Source organism: Mobula hypostoma, chromosome 5 (genome assembly GCF_963921235.1).
Source record: "Mobula hypostoma chromosome 5, sMobHyp1.1, whole genome shotgun sequence".
Classification (NCBI taxonomy): domain Eukaryota; kingdom Metazoa; phylum Chordata; class Chondrichthyes; order Myliobatiformes; family Myliobatidae; genus Mobula; species Mobula hypostoma.
The window spans coordinates 170,961,344-170,988,398 of NC_086101.1; the positions used below are offsets into that span (position 1 = coordinate 170,961,344).

Sequence of the window (27,055 nt, forward strand, 5' to 3'; positions counted from 1 at the left end):
TTCAATTTCTCTGCACCGAGAGAAAACCACTAGCTTCTCCACATAACTTGTGACTGTTACAGCTCTAATAAATATCCTCCACGCCCTCTTCAAGCCATGAGATTCTTTCCTAATGTGTGGTGTCAGCCATCTGTCTGATTATGTGAGTTTTTAACACTTTCTCACTGCCTTCAATAATTTGTAGTTGTGGAGCTCTAGGATCCCCTTGTCCCAGCGCTCTCTTTAAATCCAGATAATTTTATATTGCCTCTTCTCATTCCATCTCCCACAATGTATCACTTCATATCTCTCAGCATTTGATTTCACCCACTGTGTATCTGCATATTTCACTGGTCTTTCCATGTTCTGCTGAAGCCTGTTTCTGGCCTCTGCTGTTTGTTATGTTTAAGGGGTAAAGTGACACATTTGATTACTCGATTAGTAACCAAATGCCTGGATTGGTGATCCAAACACAGGAGGTTAAAGCCCACCATGAAAGTTAGGGAATTTAAATTCAAAGTAAATTTATTATCAAAGTACATACATGTCACTGAATACTACCCGGAGATTCATTTTCTAGGATTCACATCGAAAATAGAAATCCTACAGAATCAATGAAAAGCTATGAACAAAGACGGATAAACGACCAATTTTCAAACGAAGACAAACTGTGCAAATACAAAAAATAATAATAATAAATAAATAGTAAATAAATAACACTGAAAACATGAGTTGTAGAGAAATACACACAAAGTTCTGGAAGAACTTAGCAAGCCAAGCAGCATCTATGGAAAAGAGTAAACAGTCGATGTTTCGGGCTAAGACCCTTCATCAGGACTGAAAAAAAGAGATGAGAAGTCAGTATAAGAAGCTGAAAGGAGGGGAAGAAGAAGAACAAGGTAGTAGTTGATAGGTGAAACTGGGAGAGGAGAGGAGTGAAGAGCTGGGAAGTCAATTGGTGAGAGAGATAAAGGACTGGTGAAGGAGGAAGCTGATAGGAGAGGACAGAGGCCACAGAGGACCGAGAAGGAGGAGGAGCACCAGAGGGAGCTGATGGGCAGGTAAGGAGATGAGGTGAGAGAGGGAAATGGGAATGGGGAATAGTGAAGGGGGGGAATTACTGGAAGTTCAAGAAATCGATGTTCATGCTACCAGGTTGGAGGCTACCCAGATGGAATATGAAGTGTTGCTCCTCCACACTGAGTGTGGCCATGGACTGACATGTCTGAATGGGAATAGGAAGTAGAATTGAAATGGGTGGTCATGGGGAAATCCCACTTTTTCTGGTGGATGGAGCGCAGGTCCTCTCCTATCAGATTCCCCTTTCTCCAGTCCTTTATTTCATCCACCAGTTGACTTGCCAGCTCTTTATTCACTCATGGTAGAGGATTACAAATACCTGGGGATACGAATTCACAATAAACTGGACTGGTCAAAGAACACTGAGGCTGTCTACAAGAAGGGTCAGAGTCGTCTCTATTTCCTGAGGAGACTGAGGTCTTTTAACATCTGCCGGACGATGCTGAGGATGTTCTATGAGTCTGTGGTGGCCAGTGCTATCATGTTTGCTGTTGTGTGCTGGGGCAGCAGGTTGAGGGTAGCAGACACCAACAGAATCAACATACTCATTCGTAAGGCCAGTGATGTTGTGGGGATGGAACTGGACTCTCTGATGGTGGTGTCTGAAAAGATGATGCTGTCCAAATTGTATGCCGTCTTGGACAATGTCTCCATAATGTACTGGGTGGGCACAGGAGTACATTCAGCCAGAGACTCATTCCACTGAGATGCAACACTGAGCGTCATAGGAAGTCATTCCTGCCTGTGGCCATCAAACTTTACAACTCCTCCCTTGCAGGGTCAGACACCCTGAGCCAATAGGCATAATTTACATATTATTATTTAATTTTTTTATGGTTTTATATTGCTATATTTATACTCTATTCTTGGTTGGTGCAACTGTAACGAATCCCAATTTCCCTCAGGATCAATAAAGTATGACTATGACTCCTTCACCCTTCCCCCCTCCCCAGTTTCACCTGTCACATTCTAACTGTACTTCTTCCTCCCCTCCCCTCATCTTTTTACTCTGGTTTCTCATCTCTTTTTTCCAGTCCTGACGAAGGGTCTCGGCCTGAAACATCGACTGTACTTCTTCCTAGAGATGCTGCCTGGCCTGCTGCTTTCACCAGCAACTTTGATGTGTGTTGCTTGAATTTCCAGCATCTGCAGAATTCCTGTTGTTTGCATTTTATAAATATAAAGCATTGCTTCAGTAGCAAAAATCTAATAGCAGACAGGTTAATTTGTATGTTTTCTAGAATGAGGGTGACTTGTCAATTTAAGGCTACTTAATGAGAGTTGGAAGTGCATGTACTGAGGGTGGCATGCCCTGCATCTGTTCAAACATACAGTCATAAAGTCATCGTGTGGTACAAAACACAAATGGGTTATTTTGGCCTACTGCATCCATGAAAATCTTTCTGCCTAATGACACTTGTTCTTTCTCCTCACAGTAGTTTTAAATTTTTACATACCTTACTGACTTAATGTACTATACTGCAGCTATTGTTTGTGCCAAAGGCGAAATGCATTGCAACAACTTGCTGAGGATTCCTCAAAAGCTTCTCCCAAATCCATGTCCTTATCACCCAGGAGAAGGTGGACATCATCTGCAACTTCCCTTCGATGTAACACACGCCATCTTGCTCAGATATACTTCAGCAGCGCTTTCTTCAGCACTGAGTCAAAAACCAGGAACCCACATCAGGAGCACCTTTGTCACAAGGACTGCAGTGCATCTGATCCCACTGAAGCCCAAATGATTGGAATGAATAGAGAAAAGGTTATGTTATAACATGGGATTGGAACACCAGGCTCAACAGCTTCAAGTAATTATTCTGCACTCCTCTCTCCTGCTCCTCTACATTCACCTTTTATTCCTTTATCACCATCTCTCCTAGTGTAGCAAGGTAGCAGGAGAACTGTGTGAGGGGTAGTGGGTTTAGGGTGGTAAGTGAGAGACAATAATTTACAAGGGAAACAGGAAAGCAATAGGCAGATTAGCCTCTTTCAACATCATTAGCGACTATGAGAAAATATAACTACCATGAAAAGCAAACCAACACTACAGAACCACCAGCTGCCAAAACATTTTTGTTGGTTTCCTGCCACTGAGTCAGTTTCGAGTCCCCTCTGGCACTATTACCCATGCTTAGACTTTACAGAGCAGTTACTCAAATGGCGATAGATTTAAATGCTGATTGGGTCCTTTGGTGTTGCATTCTGACTTTTCTTCCAGTACCCCACAGGCCTGGGCCTACTTTCACACCATCCTTTGCCAGTTGCAACAATGCATCAGCACCCCAGCCTACGGTCCAGAAGACTGTGTGTTCAATTCCTGTCCCAAGGACCTGAGCAGGTTTGGGTTCTTGCTCCTGTGAGGCACTGACAGCTGAATTGTCAGAGGTGCTACATTTTGTTTGAGATGCTCCGTATGAACTCCCAATGAAACATTAAGGATCCTATGGCAATACTTTGAAGCAGCTCAGGGCATTTCACTCTAGCTATCTTCTACCCCTTGACCAACACTTTTGGGCTAGATCATGCATAGCCTTGGACTTACGGCTTTTTTCAGGGTGGGTTCTGGTGCAATCTATTTCTGCGATCAGGGTAGTGTGGATATGTCTCAGTACAGGAGCTGGCTGAACTCTCTGTGCTACATAGAGAGCTAATGGAGTCCTACCTCAGGCTCACTGAACTGGTGCTAATGTCGAGCGTTTCACATTCACAAATATCCAACATCACTTGGGACTTCATAAAAAGCCAAAATAATGTCAAAATATTAATTTAAAATATTTTTAATGTTTGTTAGCCAAGACACACAAGCATGCTTCAAATACATGCCCTGACACAGACACAAAATAGGACTGCTGTAACTCCCCTCCCTCCTCATCCTTTCCAGTTCTGGTGAAAGGTCTCGGCCCGAAGCATCGACTGTTTACTCTTTTCCACTGATGCTGCCTGGCCTGCACTTTGCGTGTGTTGCTGTAATCGAACAGGTTAAACCCACTGCAGGGTAATCAGCCAGAATTCTCACTCTGAGAGCTGGGAAGCCTGTGGAAGTTTGTGGTGTCCTGTTGGACTTTACGTGGAATAGGACAGTGGAGCCCTTCGGCAGTCGGTGCTTAAGAGATCACGTTGCGCTTGGCTGGTCTGGGTCCTGGGATGGAAAGGTGCAGATAGGTTCCAGCTGAGTCGTGGCATCAGGCTATGTAGTCATGACCTGCGCTATCTGCTCAATATCACACTGCTCTCTGGGGATTCTTGTGTGTGCAACTGGCTTGGTGAATCCCACATCAGAAACACTTCCTTGGTTTCAAGAGTCAGGGTACATTCTGAAGTGATGAAAGGCGCTCTGTTAATGAAAGCTTTGTCTTTCTTTCCCCTTGTTCCACCTCTGCTTCTTCCGTAGCACCAAGAAAGGAGGAAAAAACAAGGTTGTGTTGGTATAAATATTAAGCTCATGGTCTGGCTCTCTGAACTGTGTCCATCTGCCTGAAGACTTACATTAAGTGCAGAAGAAGTATCTGGTGTCTGGGGATTTGTGGTTGCACACACTTAAGTGATCATGGTGTATGGAATGACATGCTCGAGAGTCCTTTGGCTCTCGCTCATTTATTAATGTGCTGTCCTCATTAATGTTTGAGTTGAACCCGTTTGTGGTTTCTCCTTTATTTATAACAAGCTGGTAAAAGATCTTGGCACCAGTTTCTAGTATTTCCTGCATGTTTTCCTGTGCATTTCTACTATCTGGCCAGCAGAAACCACCAACTAAAATGTGGGCAACCAAGAATGGAGAGAGAGAAAGCAAAAAAGGAAGGCTCTTTGGAAAAAGAAACCATAAAAATAACTGAAAAGGCCATGCAAAAGTTGTAATTCTGTTATTAAGGTGTCTAGTTACAACCCAAATCAAAAGTCCTGGAGACATTTGATGTGAGAGCAAGCGATACTCTTCTCCTCACAAGCACCTACTGACACTAAACAATCTTCCACCACACTGTATGCACAAGTTTATCTCTGCAGAACAGCCTACTGCACATAGGTCCTATGCTCCTCTGCCCCTCTGGCCCACTTTCTATGCAAAATAAAGCAAACTTGCTTTCTTGCTTTTATCATCCTGATGAACGGTCATTGACGCAAAACTTAACTCCGTTCCTCTCTCTGCAGACTATGCCTGATTGATGGAGTGTTTCCAGCATTTTTTCTCCCCCCTTCTGAGCTCCAGCATCTGAAGTGGTATGGTTTTTAGTCATTGAGCTGTCAGGCAAGAACTAAAGGTCATTGGCTGATCATGAGATTAAATTTAATAGATGGGGTAACTTAAGAACTAAAAGCATCAGAAAGCTTTCTTGAAAGCTTCAGGGTTGTTCAAAGGTTCAAAGATTCATTTATTATCAAGGCATTTATCCCTATACAACTCTGAAATTTGTCTTCTCCAGATAGCGACAAAACACAAAAAGAACATGAAAGTCGTTCAGAGAGGAACACCAGCTCCCCCATACAAAATAGAATGACATCCCAATCATCAACACCCCAAAAACCCCCTTCCCCCCATACAAATTGGAACAGGAACATCGACCCCCCCCCAAAAGATAACCCCTTCCCCCAGCACAAAACTCTCAGAACACTATCAGAACATCAACATCATTGTCAAATGAAGGGACCCTGCTGTATTTGTCCATAAGGCTCTTGTCCAAAATTACAATGTATTCACAGAACAACCAGACCTGGACAACATCATTATGAATGTGGCTTTCACTTAGCACTTTGCAAACAGGGCAAATTTGAATTTTACCTTGATCATTTTTGAAGTTTTCAAAGTACAACGTACATTTATTATGTAAGTAAGTGTCCTTGAGACCCATCTCCTTACAAGCACCCATATAAAAAAAAAGAAACCCAGTAGAACCTTTTGGAAAAAAAGACTGACATCCTGACCTTTTCAATCTGGTCCGGCACTTAAATCATCCAAACCTTGGGCTGTAACTCACTCTCTGGCCTGGGACCCGCCGCCTCAAATCGGCGCATATCCTACCTTTCCAATTTGGCCCAGCCCTTAAAGCGATCAAACCTTGGGTCTTTTCTTGCATTTGGGCCCAAGCCTGGGTGCCACCGTCTCAACTCGACCTCACCTTGGTCCTGCTGCAGTGAATCATCTCCAAGCCCGCTTCAGCAATGATCAAACATTGGCTCATTCTCTGCTCTCAGGCTCAGGCCCTGCCACCTCAATTCGGCCCATACACGCCACACTGCAACCATCCTGCACCTTTGAGATTTATGTTCATACCACAAAAATGCCAGGCCCTACAGCCAGTTCAAAAGCTCAGTGTTGAAAGGGAAGTTACAGGCTATTGACTGCAGTGATCATTTACTTGAAAAAGTCCGATTACTAAAATAGTCAGAATTATTTTCTGTTTTCCTTGCTACAGGCAAGTAGACACTGCGCTTCACCAGTGCTATCTTAAATCCTCATATTAGGCATTGACCTTTGCTGGTGAGATTTGTGTGAAGCTAAAACTTAAAGAGGCTTTCAGCCTCCTAACTAATTAACCGACTAATGGATTGGTTCTTCGCTTAATAATTTCACTGCACTATTTGTAACAAGATGTATACAATTATGCTGAGTGTTTACATAGATATAAGCTTGCTCTCTAGTTTATTGCAGGATTAACTCAGAAATCTGCTCCAAAATGTTTATATCATACAGTATTTCTCAGAATACTTCTTTGTGAAGGCTGAAATATTGGCTTTTTACAGCCTGAAGCAAAATTATGTCTTCCAACTGAGTTCAGTACTCTGCTTGCAATTACTTGTTTAAGAGCAGTCTGTCTGTTCACAGGGCTAATGATGAAGAACCACAAATTCCTCTGGACTAAACATATCAGTGAAGATGTTCTCTGTTCTGTATGTCTAGTGAAATTGTAAACCTGCCCAGGCAGACCCCTGTGTTTGGTCTTCAGGTGATTATGTGATGGAGCGCACAGAGAGAAGTGAAGAAATCCATACCGGCTGGATTTCCACCAATAAACTGCCCTGAGCTAAACAGTGCTGGTCAAATACACAGCTCAGATTCACTCAGGTGCAAGGCATGATCTCAGGAAATGAAACGTATGGAAACATCAATGCCCGGGAAAAGAGAAACCTACAAAAAAAATAGTGGATAAAGCCCAGCCCGTCACAGGAAAAGCCCTCTCCAGCAACGAGCACATCTACAAGAAAACAACATCCATCATTAAGGACCTCCGCCTTGCCGGCCATGCTCTCTTCTTGCTGCTGCCACTGGGAAGGAGGTACAGGAGCAAAGGTCCCGCAGCACCAGGTTCGAGAACAGTTATTCCCATTCAACCTTCAGGCTCCAGAACCACTGCGGATGACTTCACTCACCTCAAGACTGAACTGAATTCACAACCTATGGACTCACTTTCAAGGACTCTACAGCTCATGTTCTCAATATTATTTATTTATTTACTTGTCTATCTATTAATTATTATTTCTTTTGTAATTGCAGTTTGTCTTCTTATGTACATTTGTTATTTGCACATCTTTGTGTGTAGTTTTTTTTCATTGATTCTATTGAGTTTCTTTGTATCTACTGTGAATGAATGCCCACAAGAAAATGAATCTCGGAGTAATATAAGGTGATATATACTGTATACGTAGTTTGATAATAAATTTACTTTGAATTTCGAATGACTCAAATGGTTTGCAATTCTGGATAGAGTGTCAGCAAATGAAAGTGCAGAATACCCTAAAGGTTAACTTGCAGGTTGAGTCGGTGGTGAGGAAGGCAAATGCCATGTTAGTATTCATTTCAAGAGGTCTGGAATACAAGAGCAAGGATATGATGCTAAGGCTTTATAAGGCTCTGGTGAGGCCATACCTTGAGTATTGTGAACAGTTTTGGGCCCTTCATCTTAGAAACGATGTGCTGGCATTGGAGAGGGTCCAGAGGAGGTTCACAAGGATGATTCCAGGAATGAAAGGGCTATCATACGAGGATGGCTGTGGGTCTGTACTCGCTGGAATTCAAAAGGATGAGGGAGGATCTCATTGAGACCTTTTGAATTTTGAAAGGCCTAGACAGAGCAGATGTGGAAAGGATGTTTCCCATGGTGGGAGAGTCTAGGACAAGAGGGCACAGCCTCAGGATAGAGGGGCATCCTTTCAAAACAGAGATGCGGAGAAATTTCTTTAGCCAAAGGGTAGTGAATTTGTGGCCACATGCAGCTGTGGAGGCCAGGTCATTGGGTGTATTTAAGGCAGAGATTGATAGGTTCTTGATTGGACATGGCATCAAAGGTTACAAGGGCAAGGCTGGGAACTGGGGTTGAGAAGGAGAAAAAAAAAGGATCAGTCATGATTGAATGGCGGAGGAGACTCAATGGGTCAGATGGCCTAATTCTGCTCCTATGCCTTATGGTCTTATAGTCTAAATGCCCTAATATTGTTCAAATATTTAAGAAAACTTGCATGGAGTGATAACTCAGTCTTCAATCTCTTTCTTGGCTTTGCTCTGTGGTTTCCACAGCCAAGATCATAATTACTTACAATATTTAAGGCTCTATTTCTCCACCATTTCCCTCAACTCGTTCATTGCCTCCTGCTGTTTAACCTGATTACCTAATATCAAATTGATAAATCCTTTTTGTTCATTCTCAGTAGAAGCAAAGTCCTTGCACAAATTTCATCCTTGTACTATTCTTAGTCAGTTTCTCTGACTGCAACTGTCCAATAAACAATCTTGGCATCCTATTTAGTATTCAATAAGACTTTGTGCCCTAAACTTATTCATCTCACTGTTGTGGTGACAGTGCTCAAAAGTCAAACATATCATAATTCCCTTGGCTAGCTTTTTCATTCTGAATAATATCATCTGGTTCCCCACTTTCCATAGCAGTAATTTCAATCACATGTACACAAATCTCTCTCACCAATCCTACTTTTTCTTCTGCATCCTCTTCCAAACCCTTAGTTTGCTAACTCTGCTATCCTTGGCTTTACCCCAGTTGCCCTTTGTATTTGAGTTAAAGGAGGATGTAGTGTAAAAGAGCATTAAGTTGGATATGTCCCCAGGGTCTGATGGGCCAAATTGCTGATTCTGAGAAGGCAAAAGGTAAGAAAAGGTCTGTGTTTCATGATAAGCTCTCTGTGATGCTTGGATGTGTCGGTTTAGTCATACTCTTGTTCCCCCGACTTGGAACATCTAATGATTAAGTGCTGACCATTCCACTTACAAAAGGAGTTCTCCTTCGTGATCCTGATCACATTTTACATACTGCCAAAAGCAGACAGTCAAGATATTGAATGTGGCCATCACCAAACAAGGAACAGCCCAGCCAAACACATTTCAAATCATAGTCAGGGACTTGGTGCAGGTTTGTCTGAAGAAATCTCTGCCCAATTACCATCAACATAAAACCTGCAGCACCAGGGATCCCAACATACTAGAGCCCTGCTGCACCACAGTAACGACTGCCTACCATTCCATACCCAGACTGGATTTCTGGAAATCTAATCACTTGGTTGTCCTTCTCTTATCTACATACAGGCAGAGACTTACGTGCAAGACTCCAGTGATAAGGACAACAAAGAGGTGGTCTCAGGAGGCAGAGGAGCTTTGAGGGTTGCTTTGAGTCGGTGGACTGGGCCGTATTTAAGGGCTCATGAGAGGATCTGAGCTAATACACCACAGTTGTCATGGACTTTATAATTACAGTCGTAGATGAGTGTGCCCCCACAAGATCACTCAGAGTCTTCCTCAACCAGAAGTCTCGGAGGCTGATGCGCGAACAGCCTTCAGGAAGGTAAACCCATTCAAAGCATCCGGCCAGATGGGTTACCCGGCCGAGCATTAAAGACCTGAGCTGATCAACTGGCTGGAGTGCTCACCAATATCTTTAACTTCTCACTTCAGCAGTCTGAGATACCCAGCTGCTTCAAGCAGGCTTCAATGACACTGGGGCCTAAGAAGAGCAAGATAACCTGCCTTAATGACTATCGCCCAGTAGCATTTACATCCACTGAGATTAAGTGTTTTCAGAGGTTGGTAATGAATCAATTTCTACCTTAGAAGGGACTTGGATTCACCGCAATTTTCCAACTGGCACAACAGGTCCACAGCAGATGCCATCTCACTGGCTCTTCACTCAATCTTGAAACATCTGGACAGCAAAGGTGCACCCATCAGGATGCTCGTTATCAACTACAGCTTAACATTCAAAATCATTATCCCTTCAAAACTAATCAATAAGCTTTAAGACCCGGGCCTCGATATCTCCTATGCAATTGCATCCTTGATTTCCTCACTTGCACACCCCAGTCAGTTCAGATTGGCAACAGCATCTACTCCACAATCTCCATCAGCACAGCTGCACCACCACAAGTCTGTATACATAGTCCCCCATCCACTCATTTCTTTTTAAAGTTTGCTGACGACACCACTGTTGTTGGCTGAATTGAAGGTGGCGATGATTCAGCACATTGTTGTATATTGTTTGTTTGTCCATCCAGTTGGACGGTCTTTCATTGATTCTATCATGTTTCTTGGATTTACTGTGTATGCTGGCAAGGAATATAAACCTCAGGGTTGTATATGGTGACATACAGGTAGTTTGACAATAAATTTACATTGAAATTTGAACTTGGATGGGATATATCCTAGGTTATTGAGAAAGGCGGGAGAAGAGATTGCAGCAGCTTTGACCAATACCTTTGTGTCCTCTCTGGCCACGGGGAGGTCTTGGAGGACTGGCGAGTAGCAAATATTGTTCTATTATTCAAGGAGGAAACCAGAATAATCCTGGAAACTAAAGACTGGTCAGTCTCAATTCAGTGGTAGGGATAGGATTTATGAGCATATGGAAAATGGTGATGTAATTAGGGAGAGTCAGCATGGTTTTGCGCAGGGCTTTGTGATTAATGAATATAGAGCTGTGGATATTGTCTACATGGACTTTAGTAAAGCATTTGACAAGATCCATCATTGGAGGTTCATCCAGAAGATTTAGATGCATGGGATTGATGGTGAATTGGCTGTTTAGATTCATAAATGTCTTGCCAATAGATAACAGAGGAAAGTGGTCAAAGGAACTTGTTTTATCTGGAGGTCTGTGATTCATGGTGTTCCAGTGATCTGTACTGGGGCTTCTGCTGTTTGTGATGTATGTACTGTAAATGACTTGGACAAAAATGTACTGTACTGTGCAAAAGTCTTAGGCACCCTAGATTTTTTATATAAATTTTGTTTTAGATGTTTAGCGTTTTGTCTTCTGCATTAGTGTGTCAGTAGAAAAGAGTAAATTTTAGATTTCCAAACATTCATTTTCCAAAATAATTCAAATGTTACAGAGAAAATTTATATTTCATTTAAGAAAGTTACATATTAAGTAATGGACCATTTCTCAGAAGAAAACTTGATGACTTTGTAGGTGTATAGCCCAGTGCATGATTAAACAAAGATTACAAGCATGTGCTAATGATCAATGACAATGAGTTGAATTAACTAAACTGATATCAAACGGGTTGAAGAACAACCAAACTGAAATGTGAGGGAGTGGCAGATGTGACAGTATAACCTTCAAATCATCAATTCTTACACCATGGCAAGAGTGAACATAGCAACAAGACAACAAGTCATTGAATCAGCAGGGTCTGTCCCAAGCAGAAATTTCACCGCAAACTGGAGTTCCAAGATGCACTGGTCAGCTCTTCTGAAGAAGCACAAAAAAACAGGCAAGGATGAGGACCAGAGATGTAGTGGTCGGCCTTGGAAATTGAGTGCAGTAGACGAGAGATATATTGTACTGATTTCCCTTCTAGATCAGAAAAGACCAGCACTGCCGTCAGCTCTGAACTCACAGAAACCACCGGAACTCTAGTATACCCCTCTACAGTCCAGAGAAGTCTTATCAGAAGCGGTTGCTGTCAAAAAGCCATTCCTCCGAAGCGGGAACAAAGCCAAGAGACTCACCTAAGCTGAAAAACACAAGACTGGGGTGCTGAGCAATGGCAGTAAGTGCTCTGGACTGATGAGCCAAAATTTGAAAATGTGTCTCAAACAGGAGGCAGTTTGTCCATCGAAGTTCTGGAGAGCGCTACATGGATGAGTGTCGGCAGGCAACAGTGAAGCATGGTGGAGATTCCCTGCAGGTTTGGGTGTATTTCTGCAAATGGAGTTGATGATCTGGTCAGAATGAATAGAATCGACAATGCTGAGATGTACAAGCAGATTCTCATCCATCAGGGAAGCATCTGATTGGACCCAACTTCATTCTGGAGCCCGACAATGACCCCCAACAAAAGGCCAACATCATAAAAAACTACCTTCTGTGAAAAGAAGGAACAAGGAGATTTTGAGATAGTATGGCTGCCACAAAGCCCTGATCTCAATATCCTCAAAGCTGTCTGGAATTACTTGGAGAGGCAGAACAAGCAAGACATCTCACATCTGCAGAAGAACTGTGACATGTTCTTCAAGGTGCTTGGAACAACCTACCAGCCAATTTTCTTATAAAACTGCATGACAGTGTACTTAAGAGATTTGATGCATTTTTGAAGGCAAGGAGTGGTCACACCAAATACTGGTTTGATTTTATTTTTTTACTGGTTTCTGCTCTTTATAATAATTTTTTGATACAGGTTTCCCCCTCCATCCGAAGTTGGAGCATTCCTATGAAATGGTTTGTAAGCCGGAATGTCGTAAAGTGAAGAAGCAATTACCATTTATTTATATGGGAAAAATTTGTGAGCATTCGCAGACCCAAAAAGTAACCTACCAAGTCATGCCAAATAACACATAAAACCTAAAATAACAGTAACATATAGTAAAAGTGGGAATGATATGATAAATACACAGCCTATATAAAGTAGAAATACTTTTCTACAATCGTTGCCACACTGTCCACCATAGTGAAAATCTCACGCAAGCACTCTCGGCAGAAACACTCTCTCCAGTAACCTTTAAGCTATGAAGCTGCCAAATCACACCAAATAACACATAAAAATACACAGCCTATATAAAGTAGAAATAATGTATGTACAGTGTAGTATCACTTACCCGAATTGGGAAGAGAGTGCCAAGCACACTGATGATGGTGTGTTAGACTGAGTTGTCAGAGGTTGGGGTGGTGCAGTGGTCCCCAACCTCTGGGCCGCCGACCGATACCAATTCGCAGAGCATGCAGGGGTGCAGCGGTGGCCGGGATGCACCCAGCATATCTTTAAGAAAAAAGCCGAACTAAACAAGCTAATTAATTAGGTGCCGCCCGGCACATAAATGTCAGCCCAGATCAGAGGCGATGCAATCGGCAATTGTCTCTGATCTGGGCCAACATTTACATGCCGGGCGGAACCTAATTAATTAGCTTGTTTATTTCGGCTTTTTCCTTAAAGATGTGCTGGGTGCGTCCCGGCTACAGCTGCATGCTTCGCGGCAATGTATCAGTCTGCGGCCCAGAGGTTGGGACCACTAGGGTGGTGAGAAGCTGAGGTGTCATCTTATCATCGTCTGTTTCCATCAGGGCAGGCAGGTCAGCTTCTTCTATGTATGCCTACCTCGATATCGAAGGTTGAGGTTCGTTGTCTGCTGTAGCTGATGTGGAAGGCTTGAAAAACGACAGCATGCTTGACTGCTTAGCCTCGTGCATTTTTCTATCATACAGTTCTTTGTAAGCACCTGCATATATGCCCTAAACCTATGTACCCTTTCAAAATTAAAGTCGTACTTTTCTGCAATCATTGCAGCGAAAATCTCACACAGTTGCTTCACGTTAAGTTCCTGGACGACTTCACTTTCGGTCCGTTCACTACTGCATTGTTTCGATTGTTATCCTTTCCTCTTCCAATTGCATCAGCTCTTCATCTATCAGTTCTTGGTCATGGGATGCTAAAACCACTTCAACATCATCTTCGTCAACTTCCACAAGCCAAACTCACTTTGTCCTTACTTCGTTCACCATGATCAAAACACTTAATTATGTCTAGTTTTATGCTAAATGTAACACCCTTACGAACTCTTTTAGGCTTTTCTGATACCTTAGAACTCATCTTGCAAACGGATGCTCAAAATAAATCGACATAAAGCACAAATGCTCACAGGCACGTGTTTAAGCAATACCGGCTAGAATGCAGTTCCGGGGGAGGAGTTTGGCTGCTCGGGGCGCATGCTGGCTTTTTTCGTAACAGCGAAAACACCTTCTGTTAGCGAAAACAGGTAACTAATGTAGGTCTTTCGTAACAGCGAGGTGTCGTAAAGCGAACGTTCAAAAAGTGGGGGGACACCTATATTTAGAAAACTTTTCATTTCATTATTTTTGAAAGCATCTTTGCTTTACAGAATTTTTTTTACATGTACCCCAAACTTTTGCACAGTACTGTAGATGGGTAGGTTAGTAAGTTTGCAGATGATATGAAGACTGGTGGTATTGTGGATAGTGTTGAAGATTGGCAAAGAATACAGCAGGATGTAGATCAGTCGTAGATATGGGCGGAGAAATGGCAAATGGAGTTTACCCCTGCCAAATGTGTTGTGTTGTACTTTGGTAGGTAAAATGTAAAGAGACAGTAAATTGTTAAAGGCAGGATCCTTAACAGTGTTGATGAGCAGAGGGATCTTGGAGTCCAGGTTCAAAACTCCCTTTAAGTGGCTACACCAGTTGATAGGGAGGTTAAGAAAGCATATGGCATGCTTGCCTTTAGTAGTCTTTACACTGAGTTCCAAAGTCAATAAGTTATGTTGCAGCATAATAAAACTCTAGTTAAGCAACATCTGGAATATTGCATACAGTTGCAGTTGCCCCATTATAAGAAGGATGCTGAGGTTTTGGAGAGGGTGCAGAAGAGATTTACCAGAATGCTGCCTGGATTAGAAGGCATGTGCTATAACGAGAGACTGGACAAATTTAGGTTGTTTTATCTGGAGTGGTGAAGGCTAAGGAGAGATCTGATAGAGAGTTATAAGAGGCATACATAGAGTAGACAGAAAGTATCTATTTACTATGGCTGAAATGTCTAATACCACAGGACATGCATTTCAGTTGAGAGGGCTAATTTCAAAGCAGACATAAGGGGCATCTTTTTTTTTTACAGAGAGAATGGTGGTGTTGCCTGGGGTAGTGGTAGAGGCAGAACGATTAGAGACTTTTAAGACACGTTCAGCTAGGCACACGAGTGGGAAGAAAATGGAAGGATATGGACATTGTGTAGGCAGAAGAGATTGGTTTAGTTACAAATTTAATTGCCTTGTGGTGTACTGTTCTATGTTCTATAGTTAGCTTTTCAGGTTAAGTCAGAACAGTAGACAAGTGAAGCCCAATAAAATTCATCTGCTAAAAAAAATTACTGAGCGAGATGAAACTTCCTGACAATTTACTAGTTTCATGGTTCTCATTAATTTTTAATGCTAGATTTTTATGTCACATATAGTATTGAAACAAAAACATAAGATTATTCATTGAAATTGCCAAGGCAGCATTGTATACTCCTATGTTGGCATCTATCATAAATGGCTCCTGGTTTTTTAAACTTGTTGTCACAGATATTGACCATTTTCAATAAGTCCATTAACTGAAGGTTTTCAAGTATCACTCTTCCCTTTTCCCATTCTAATTCACTGATAGAAAAGTTTTTATACAACAGAATGCCAAGGAGATCATTTTAGGAGTGAAAGTAGATGGATTTTGTCTTATTGTTTAGAAATAAAACAGAACAAAGTTAAACATAAACTCTTCAACTCTTTCTTAAGTAACTTTGTTAGATAAATAGTTACAATTAAGGGCTCATTTTTGACTAATTGCACAATGGTACAGGAAGTTTGGATACTTTTGTGTGGATTGGCGAGTACATGCTGGCCTTTCTCAATAGAACCACTGGCATTTATCAGTTTAAATGAAAACAAATCCAGGGTTTGCTTCTGTTTAATAGAAGCGGAAGTCACTTGTACTAATAGATTGAGCGTTAAATTTGTCTGTTTGTTTCACCACTGGATTTCATATACACTCTAGCATGGATCCAGTTTGTAAATTCTTCAATACTTACAGTGGAAAGTCATTTCCATGATCTTGGGGTATATATAATATAGGTTCCCTGTCATCAGTAATTTCAATGGGATGTACAGAAATGTAGATATATAGCTAAGGAAAATGCAAGGTCTCCTTTAAAATTATTTCAATTTCGTTCAATGTATTTAATTATTTATGTGTTTTGGGATGTTTTAGATAATTCATTTTATAATTTTTCAACAAAATTTAAATTTGTAATTTTTCACTTTTAATAGATTTTAAATGGCTTCTAATGGTTAGAATTTAAATGGTTAAAATTTAAATTTTACAATTTAAATGGTTAAATTGTACCATTTAACAAGCCCTACAGTGTCTATAAAACTGGGAATTGGGGATTGACACACAACTTGGGGACTACAATTCTGAACAGCCTGAATCCACTGGGCCAGCAACTTGGACTCTGTATCCAGATCTGGGAAGTGTTGGTACAGAAAGACCTCAGGTCACAGCTTGGGGTACAGGCCAATAAGGTTAAGCACACTGAATTTTTGCCTTATTTTATGTGAAAAATGGCAACAACATGAAGGACCCCCATTGCCCAGGAAATGCCCTGTTCTCATTGCTACCATCAGGGAGGAGGTACAGAAGCCTGAAGGCACACACTCAACCATTCAGCAATAGCTTCTTCCCCACTACCATCAGATTTCTGAATGGACATTGAACCCCTGAACGCTCTACTTTTATCGCTCTCTTTTGGCACTACTTATTTAATTTAACTTTTTAAATATACATATACTGCTTACTGTAATTTACAGTTTTTATTATGTATTGCACTGTACTGCTGCCGCATAACAACAAATTTCACGACGTATGCCGGAGATATTAAACCTGATTCTGATTCTTATTTGTGGCTTTTAATATATTCCCAATGTGAAGGGAGCTCCATTCTTCTGTTAATGGTTGAGAAAAGTCAAGTAAAAATGTACACCTAAACAGCTAGTTCTGGATGGGTTGTACTAATTGTCCAATTTGGAGAACAATCATAAAAAAAACACCTGAATTCAAACATGACTTAATATCCAGAATCCTTTATGGTTGCAAATATTATATTGGGAATACTTATTAAAGAGTAATTTCATCTGTATTTTAAGTAATGTATTATTGTTTGAAAACCTGTTCTCAATCTGCTTCTTTAAATTCTTGAATGAGAAACTACCAGTCATAAATTGGTCCAAGGGCTGGGGACTGAGACCAGCACTTAGGACCAGGTGCTGGGGACTGAGACCAGCACTCAGGACCAGGTGCTGGGGACTGAGACCGACACTCAGGACCAGGGGTCAGCGACCAACCCAGAGTCTGAGGGGATGCACCTGGCAGCCAAACCCAGGGACTGGAGCCCGAGGGCAGCGGACAGGGACTCTTTCTTCCCCACCTCAGCCCACCCAAGGCAGGATAACTGACGGACAAGGCCTGGAGCACAAAATGCCCCGAGCTGTTCTCAGTGGTGATGGAGATGACAGTGGAGAAGTTAATTATTACTTTATTTATGTAAAAGATAATGGAACATGATGGGCAGAGGGAATCAGATTCAGATTTATTATCATTGATATACAGTATGTTATGATTTTTTTTTGTTTTGCAGCAGTACAGTGCAATGCATAAAAATACCATAAATTACAATAAGAATATAGAAAGCAGAAACAAATAGTCCAAGAAGAGAGCACAATAGTAAGATAGGCTGATGGAGCATTCAGTAACATTACTTATTATCCCCATCAATCCCCATTACCTATAAAGAATTTAAAGTTAATTCATGCAATATTTCTATTGTTTTACTTATTTATTCATGTTTTGGGAATGGAAGCCAGAATTTTCAGCCTATCCCAAATCACCCTTGAACTGACTGACTTGCTCAGCACTTCAGAAATGAACGAAGAGAGAAAGGTGGCAGATTAGCTTTTCTAAAGAAAGTTAGTGTACTGAATGTTTTGTAATCCAGTAGTTTCATTTTCACAGTCCTGGATGCTTCTTTTCATCACACATTCCCACTCCTGTTTCATATTAAACACCTCAGTTGCTGTTCTGGGATTCAGATACGGCATCAGCATAGATCTCATGATATGAGTCCACTAAACTGCCCACTACATTCATGTTCATTTCTTCATTTAATATACTTTTAATTCTGTTAAATTTATTAATTTCTGGAGATCAATCAAATATACTTGCTTTGCTTTCTTTGAACATTTGATGAAGTGGTAATAATGCTTCTTTTAATCATTATTAGCGATGATTAGCTGGTAAAAAATAGTTGAACACACCTGAAGCTGTAAGACATCATTCTTCTCAAAGTCCAGTGCCTCAGAATTTGCCACTTGAATCGTTAACATTCCCTTATTATAAACAATATTTCGATTCAAATTAAAAGCTGCAGAATCTGGTCCTTGAAGAAAAACTCCAAATGTTCCATTGTTGCCCTATTGAATGGGAGAGGTGAAAGATAATCGGGCTCAGATACGGTGCCTTGTAAAAGTATTCAGCCCCCAACCCTTTGTTCACATAAGTGAGTATTTCAACCTGGAAATTTGATCAATTGAAATGATATGCTTTATTTGTGGATCACATGCTCCTTTTTTTCACAGAAGAGCCCAAATATAGGAAAAACTGTAAAGCAAGAAAAACTAAAAATCCAAAAACTAAAATAACAGCAGTTCAAAAGTATTCATCTCCCTTTGCTCAGTACTTAATTAAACCACCTCTCACAGCTATTACAGCCAGTAGTCTTTTCGAATAAGTCTCTACTAGCTTTGCCCAATGTGATGGAACAAGATCTGCTGATTCTTCCTTGCAAATTTGCTCAAGCTGTGCCAGTTTAGTGCGGGGGAGAGGGTGGCTGTGGACAGAAATCTTTATAGTTCATAGTTCAAGTTTAGTTGTCATTCAACCATAAATGAATCCCCTTGAATTCATACCATTGAAATGAAACAGTGTTACTGCAGGGCCAAGGTGCAAAACACAGTAATAAGCATATACAGCACACATAAGATAGCAAGCACATATAAAATGCATTCACACAAAAAAATATTGTCCAAGACCCTGAGTCCATAAATGTTGCAGCAGTCTGCAGTTGAACAAAATACAACTTGTCTTCTGCCGAGCAAACACTGAGAGGCCGCACCGACTCAGATACCATACCGCACTGCCCCCGGCACTCTGGTGAAGGCCAACTTCAAAGCCTCCCTCCCAGTGGCTGTAAACAGGTGATGCCATGGCTTGAGATTTAGTCCTCATTCTGACCAAGGCCATGCAGATACCCACCATCCACTCCTGCAGTGGGCCAATAAATCAGAGAACTGGACCTGCAGCATCCCACATTAACAATATCCAACAGGGTCTTGCAATCACAAGAAAAGCAACTAAGATGAGCACTCGTTGTTGGACTGCACACCGTCTTCAGGCATCAATTCCTCTGATGCCGACACCAGCACGATCCACACCATGTCCAACTCCTTCAGTTTCTCCACCAAGGACCAACTCGCTGATGGGGTAGACCTGCAGTATTTTAAGTTCTCGTGCTTGTACAAAAATGTTTAAGAGAGACAATAACACCTTTAGTTGATCCTATAGATGCCGATGTGACTGAGCATCTCACCGTCTTAGGGGAAAGTCTTGCCAGAGATGTTCAGTCGGGTTATGGTCAGGTCTCTGACTGGTCCACTCAATAACATCAATCTTCTTCATTTGAAGCCACTCCATGATTGCTCTGGCAGTGTGCTTTGGGTCACTGTCCTGCTGAAAGGCAAACTTCATCTTCAATTTAAGCTTTCTGTCAGAGGCTGGCAGGTTTTTAATACAGAGAGATCCTGGATTTAGCAGCATTCATCTTCCCATCAATCCTGATCAGATTTCCAGTTAGCATGTAATATTGATGCCAAAAAGTTCCACTTTAGTTTCACCTGACCACAAGTCCTTCTTCATATCTTTACAGTATCTTCTAAGTGATGCTTTGCAAAGTCTTTATGGAAAAGGATGTGTTTTTTTCTAGCGGTATGTTTATGTGAGATGTAAATCTAATACTGCGCATCAGCCAGGTAACACCATCCCTGCTGTAAAGTATGGTAGATGCTACAGGGATGCTTTTCAGCAGCAGAGACTTGAAATCTGGTCAGGATTGATGGGAGGATGAATGCTGCGGAATGCAGAGAGATCCTGGATAAAAACCTGCTAGCCTCTTCTAGAAAGCTTAAACAGGTGAGGAAGTTTGCCTTTCAGCAGGATAACAAACCAAAGCACACTGCCAGAGCAACCAAGGAGTGGCTTCAAATGAAGAAAGTTGATGTTCTTGAGTGGCCCAGTCAGAGTCCTGACCTTAACCCGTTCGAACATCTCTGGAAAGACCTCAAGATTGCTGTCCACCACCACTCCCCAACTAACCTGGCACAGTTTGAGTAATCTTGCAAGGAGGAATGGGCAAATCTAGTTCCATCGCATTGTGCAAAGCTGATAGAGACTTATCCAAAAAGACTACTGGCTGTAATAGCTACAAGAGGTGGTTCAACGAAGTACTGAGCAAAGGGGGATGAATACTTTTGAACTGCTGGCATTTCAGGTTTTGAATTTTAGCTTTTCATGCTTTACAATTGTCCCTGTTTTTCAGCTCTACTGTGAAAAAAAACATGTGATTCACAAATGAAAATTCTCAATGAAATTGATCAAAATCCCTGGTTTTAATACTCATTCAAGTAATCAAAGGGTAGGAGGCCGAAGACTTTTACAAGGCCTTGTAAATGGAAGATGAAGTGAAAATATAAACTTAAAATGAAATAAACTAACTTGATCAAGGTCTTGTGCAAAAATGTGAAGAATTGGCATGCCGTTTGCAGTCTCTTCAGGCACTATTGCACGGAATGTGTCAGTAGATGTTCCAGGCATTGAATAGAATACTGGCTTATTGTCATTGACATCAAGTATTAAAATTGTAATTGTTGTTGTCGCTGTAGCTGAAGGGTCCTTAATACCGTTGACAAGTTCAAAAGCCTGAAATTAATTTAAAAAGTCATTTTCACTTCATTATGATTAAAATCAGTGGGAGTGTTAAGATGTTTTATCAACGCAACAAAGCAACGGCATACAAAATGAAACCTAACTGTGCCTTCAGTTTTGATGACCTACTTTTCCTGCTTTCAAAAATCATCCAAACATGCACAAAGCCTAATCTTGCGCCACTCAAGTACTTTTTTTTTAAACTGGGCACCCTCTGTGGCTGACATCAGCCTTTCAAAATTAATTTAAAAGCAAATGCAAAGCCTTATTTTGCTTCCACAGTGCAGGCTCTGAGTGCAAAACAATCGTATGAAGATTGAAAGAGGAATGCATGCGTTGAATCGCTTCATTAACCCGCTTGTTACAAAGGGAAGCAAAACAGAGGGTTACCTATAACCGACTCGTGCAAATGGAGTGAAACAAGAGGGGAGTCTTACAGCTTGTATACCCTAATGTTGTAACCAGTCAGCAGTTTTAACATTGAAACTGATTAAACTTCAGCACAGATATGTACCAAAATTTAGAATAATGGTAATAAACAAATAATATAAACATGATGAAATTTAGTCATGATGAAAAAGAAATATAATAAATCATTGCATTTAGGTTTTACGCTTGTGGTGTGACTCACGGTGACATCAATTGTAATGAGTTCTTCCATATCTTCTCTGTCCAGCATAGAGGAGGTGCTGACTCTACCAGTTATGTTATCCACTTTAAATGCACTGGTACCTAAAGTGAGACAATGAGAAACGGTGTATGCAACCCTAATTACATAAAATTAGACAGAAAAGGCCACACACTAATTCAATGTTTACCTATGCAAACCATATTGTGGTTTGTACTAGTAATATACGTCTTCCAAGTTCTCGTAACCCTATATCCTTCTGATCTTGCAGCCTCCTATCAACCCGTTGGCTACCTCCGACCAATGGAAGCATTTCTTCAGCCTGCTTGTAGGCTGTATCCTTATGGAGCATTGAAGAGTACAGCACAGGGCACAGGAGCAGGCCCTTTGATTCACTGTGTCTGTGCTGACCATGGTGCCAAATTAAACTAACTGCACCTGCCTGCACATGATCCATATCCCTTCACTTCTTGCATGTGCATGTCTAAAGACCACTGTCATATAGTTTTCCATCATCACCTCTGGCAGTATTTTCCGTGTTCCTCTGTGTTAAAGAAACTTACTCCACACATTTTGTTTAAAATTTCTCCCTCTCACCTTAAAGCTACGTCCTTCAGTATTTGGCATTTCTATCCTGGGAAAATGATTGTCGCTGTCTAACCTATCTATACCTTTTATAATTTTATAAATCTCTCTCACATCCCCCCTCAGTGGAAGCAACCCAAATTTGTACAACCTCTCATCATAGCACATGCCTCTAATCCATGCAGTATCCAGGTAAACATCTTCTGCATCCTTTCCAAAGCCTCCACACCTTTCCCAAAATGGGATGACCAGAATTGCACACAATGCTCCAAATACGGCCTATCTAAAGTAATATCGGATTTTGAATTACAACAGGTCTTCATTATAGGCGCACTGCACACAGAGATATCGAGTCACATAGTAAAGTTCAAAATTCAAAGTAAATTTATTATCAAAGTACGTATATGTCACCATATACAACCCTGAGATTGGTCTCCTTGCAGGCATTCACAGTAAATCCAAGAAACGTAATAGAATCAATGGAAGACTGCACCTAACAGGACGGAAAAACAACCTATGTGCAAGAGACAATGAACTGTGCAAATATAACGGAAAGAAATAATTGAGCAATAAATATCAAGAACATAAGATGAAGAGTCCTTGAAAGTGAGTCCATAGGTTGTGGGAACAGTTCAGTGACAGGGCAAATAAAGTTGAGTGAAATTATCCCCACTGGTCCAAAAGCCTGATAGTTGAGGGATACCACCTTCCTGAACCTGATGCTGAGGGGTCTAAGGCTCCTGTGTCTCCTTCTCGATGGCAGCATGAGAAGAGTGCATAGCCTAGGTGGTGGAGGTCCTTGATGATGAATGCTGCTTTCCTGTGACAGCACTCCATGTAGGTGTGCTCAGTGATGGGGAGGGCTTTACCCCATATCCTCTATTTTTCAAACAATTTTCCATTCAAGGGTATTGGTGTTTCCATACCACACTGTGATGCAAACAGTCAATATACTCGCCATGCACATCTACAGAAGTTTGTCAAAGCCTTAGATGTCATACTGAATCTTCACAAACTTCTAAGGAAGTAGAAGCACTGCCATACTTTCTTCTTAATTGCATTTCCGGGCTGAGCCCTCTGAAATGATTACAACGAGGAATTTAAAGTTGCTAACCCTCTCCACCTCTGAACCCCCAATGACGACTGGCTTATGGATCTCTGGTTTCCTCCTTCTGGAGTCAATAATCAGCTCCTTAGTCTTGCTGACATTGTGTAAGATAGTGTTGTGACACCACTCAGCCAGATTTTCAATTTCCCTCCTCAATGCTGATTCGCCACCATCTTTGATTCAGCCAATGACAGTGAGTGATGTCATCAGCAAATTTAAATATGGCATTAGAGATGTGCTTAGCCTCACAGTCATAAGTATAAAGTGAGTAAAGCTGTGGCTCTGCACACTAACTTGTGGTGCACCTGTGTTGTGGAAATTGTGCAGGAGATGTTGCCAATCTGAACTGACTGGGGTCTGCAAGAGAAGAAATCAAGGATCCAATTGCACAGGAGATACTGAGGCCAAGTTATTGAATCTTATTAATTAATCCTGAGATGATGGTATTGAAGGCTGAACTGTAATTGATCCTGCTGTATGCAGCTTTGCTGTCCAAATGTTCCCATAGTTGATTGAAGAGCCAATGAAGTGGTATCTGCTGTGCCAAATTGGAGCGAATACAAGTAATTTCATAGGCAAGAGTTGAAATATTTCATTACCAACTTCTGAAAACATTTCATCATAATGGATATAAGTGCTACTGGCTGATAGTGTTTGAGACAGATGTATGTATTATGCTCCAGAACGTTCAGTTATTTTGTCTGCAGTCAAACACTGTGTTTGGTTCCCCATTATGGTCTAAATGCAGATGGCACCATGGAGTATCCCTGACTATAGGAATCAGGGTTACCAAGGAAACACTCAGCCTGCATGCTCCGCTGCCTGTGGTCACGCACTAGTCTGAATTTGAGGCACGGAATTGCTTCCATATTGGTTCCAGTTCATGGCAGTATTGACACCTTATCCTTACAAAGCAGTATGCGTGAAGTCAGTGGTGCTCCACATCACAGGAAAGCCTGTTATCCCTTGGAAGAACTGACTGAAATATAGTCAGCTTCTTTGAATGGAGTGTCCTACTGACCTTTTGTACTCACAGTGGAAGAAAAATATAAAAAGTAATAAAATGGTTAGTTTGACAGGTGCACGCAATGTTATCCTTGCCCTTTTCCGAGGCTGAAGTTGCATCTCAGCTGATGACAGATTTTAAAGACTTCATGCTTAGTTGGGCACAGATATCTAACATGTTGTTTAATGCTTGCTGAACTGCATGGGAGATATGGATTCCCACTGAAAATCCTTCTGCTTCACTTCATCCTCCCTCTTGCACCATCTTGTCCATTGCTGTGTGCCCTGGGCAGAGCCTGCCTGTCATGCTGTATTGTAAGGAGAAAACTCAGCATACAACCCACGAATAGAGGGAACTCTTTTCACAAAATGCAAAGCTTACAAAACGTCCTTTAGCACTTGCTCTCTGACTCCTTCCATACTTCTGAAGCTTGAACAAGTATAGAAACCAGTAGAACTGTAGCAAGAGTCAGTAAAAATACACCAGCAGCAAATATGCAGAGTTAAGGAACAAACAGCAAATTAAGTAGCTTCAGAATCAAAAGCAGACACCAGTGCAGTAAATACCAACTATTCGCAGTGGGAAGCAGGATCCTCCACCTCACAGTTTATATTAATGATTCTGGAATTGAATGCTTCAGCTGAATATGGGTGAGACAGATAATACTGAGCAGGTTGGCAACACATTACAAAAAGATATTCATGCATTTGCGGAGTGGGCAAATAGATAAATTAAATTCCACACAGATAACTGTAGACTCTGGGTGGAAGAATATTATTACTTGGAAAGTCAAAGTAAGTTTATTATCTATATATACAGTATATCACCATATACTACCTCAAGATTCATTTTCTTGCAGGCATTCACAGGAAATTCAATAGAATTTATGAAAACTATAGATAAACAAAGGCTGACAAACAACCAATATACACAAGAAGACAAATTGTTCAAATAAAAATAAATGAATAATGCAGAGAACATGAGTTCTAGTATCCTTGAAAGTGGGTCAGTAGGCTGTGGAGCCCACTGTGGAGTTCAGAGTTGGGGTGAGTTAAGTTATCCACTCTGGTTCATGAGCTTGATGATTCCAGGTTAAAACTGCTCCTGAACCTGATGGTGTGGGGTCTAAGGCCCCTACCCAATGGTAGTAGCAAGAAGAGGTCATGGTCTGGATTGTGGAGGTCCTTGAAGATGGATGCTGCTTTTCTGTGGCAGCGCTCCTTGTAAATGTGCATGGTGGAAGTGAAAGGTGAATGTTTGGGTGGGATGGAGAAAGAAAGGGAGTTAAGGCTACATATAAACTAATCACTAGAAGACAAAGTTGGCAAATGATGAACAGACTGAGTTTCTTTTCTCTTGAGAAAAAGACTCAGGAATGAACCATTTGGTGTCTTTAAAATGCCTCACTTGCAGAGAAGAGCAGAGCCAGACAATGTAATGTAATGTAATGTAAAGACAATGTATCAATGTAAGACAGTATTATCTGCTCCAGGTACACACTCCCATCCACATCATTAGATTCACCATTAACAAGAGCCTCTATTGTATTAACCTCATAAATACTGTGGCTACAAAAGAGTGGGGTGGGTGATACACATCCTGGCACCCCCAGACATGCCACCAAAACTGGAGTGTGGAGGAAAACTTTCCAACAACATACAAGGAGCTCGACATCATTGCAGAAAAAGCACTTGTCTTGATCTACCACTCTAAATATTTATCCCTGATACACTCAGCGGTTAAAGTGGGAACCACCTACAAAAGGTTGTGTGCTTTCTCAGCCTGGTTTTCTGACAACATCTCCTAAAATTTCAGACTCTACCACTAAGAAGCACAAGGAAGCACTGCCTCCTGCAGGATTCCCTCAGGTCCACACCATCCTGACTCAGAAATACATCACTGGCTCCTCGGCATTGCTGGGGCTTAGTCCTGGAACACTTTACCTAAAAGGTGATTACTTTCACTAGATGGACTCCAGGGTAGCTGATCAACTCCTCAGGAAATTTAGAAACCGATAGTGCATTATGGACCACATTCACTTGTTATGTGCCAGTGTTGTATGACATGGGCGACCATGGCTTTCCATGACCGTGACGGTTCTCAGTAAATTTTTAAACAGAAGTGGTTTGCCTTGCCTTCTCCTGGCCAGTGTCTGTACAAGATGGGTGATCCCCGCCATTATCAATTTTCTTCAGAGGTTGCCTGCCTGGTGTCACTGGTCGCATAACCAAGACTTGTGATATGTACCAGCTGCTCATATGACCATCCACCACCTGCTCCCATGGCTTCATGCAACCCTGATCGGGGGGCTAAGCTGGTGTTACACCTTATCCAAGGGTGACCTGCTGGCTAGTGGAGGGAAGGAGCACCTTACACGTCCTTTGGCAGAGACCTATCTCTACCCCTTAAACCCATGTGGATTACAGAGAGAGGAATAGTTCATACAACAGTGGAAAATCAAACTTTTTCTTGGGATGATGTAAGTCTGGCTAATATATTATGTGTTCTAATTCTGTAGCACATAACTGATTAATTATATTTTATATAACAAATGTTTGCTGGTTGTATTTATGCTACGGAATCTTTACTTATCCAGAGTATTGATACACAGACAGTTTGTTTTTATTCTTCTAATAGAAAGGAAAGAGTGC

General features: G+C 41.4%; 1 protein-coding gene across 1 annotated transcript in view; it reads right to left on the minus strand.

Moving 5' to 3' along the window:
* Positions 1-27,055, minus strand: part of LOC134347175 (cadherin-related family member 2-like) — a 129,969-nt gene that overhangs the window by 84,509 nt on the left and 18,405 nt on the right. The window contains exons 10-12 of the mRNA XM_063049413.1: positions 21,709-21,809; positions 20,868-21,071; positions 18,356-18,511 (exon numbers count right to left, since the gene is read on the minus strand). Coding sequence (XP_062905483.1) covers positions 18,356-18,511; positions 20,868-21,071; positions 21,709-21,809 — 461 coding nt within the window. The remainder of the gene's footprint in view (positions 1-18,355; positions 18,512-20,867; positions 21,072-21,708; positions 21,810-27,055) is intronic.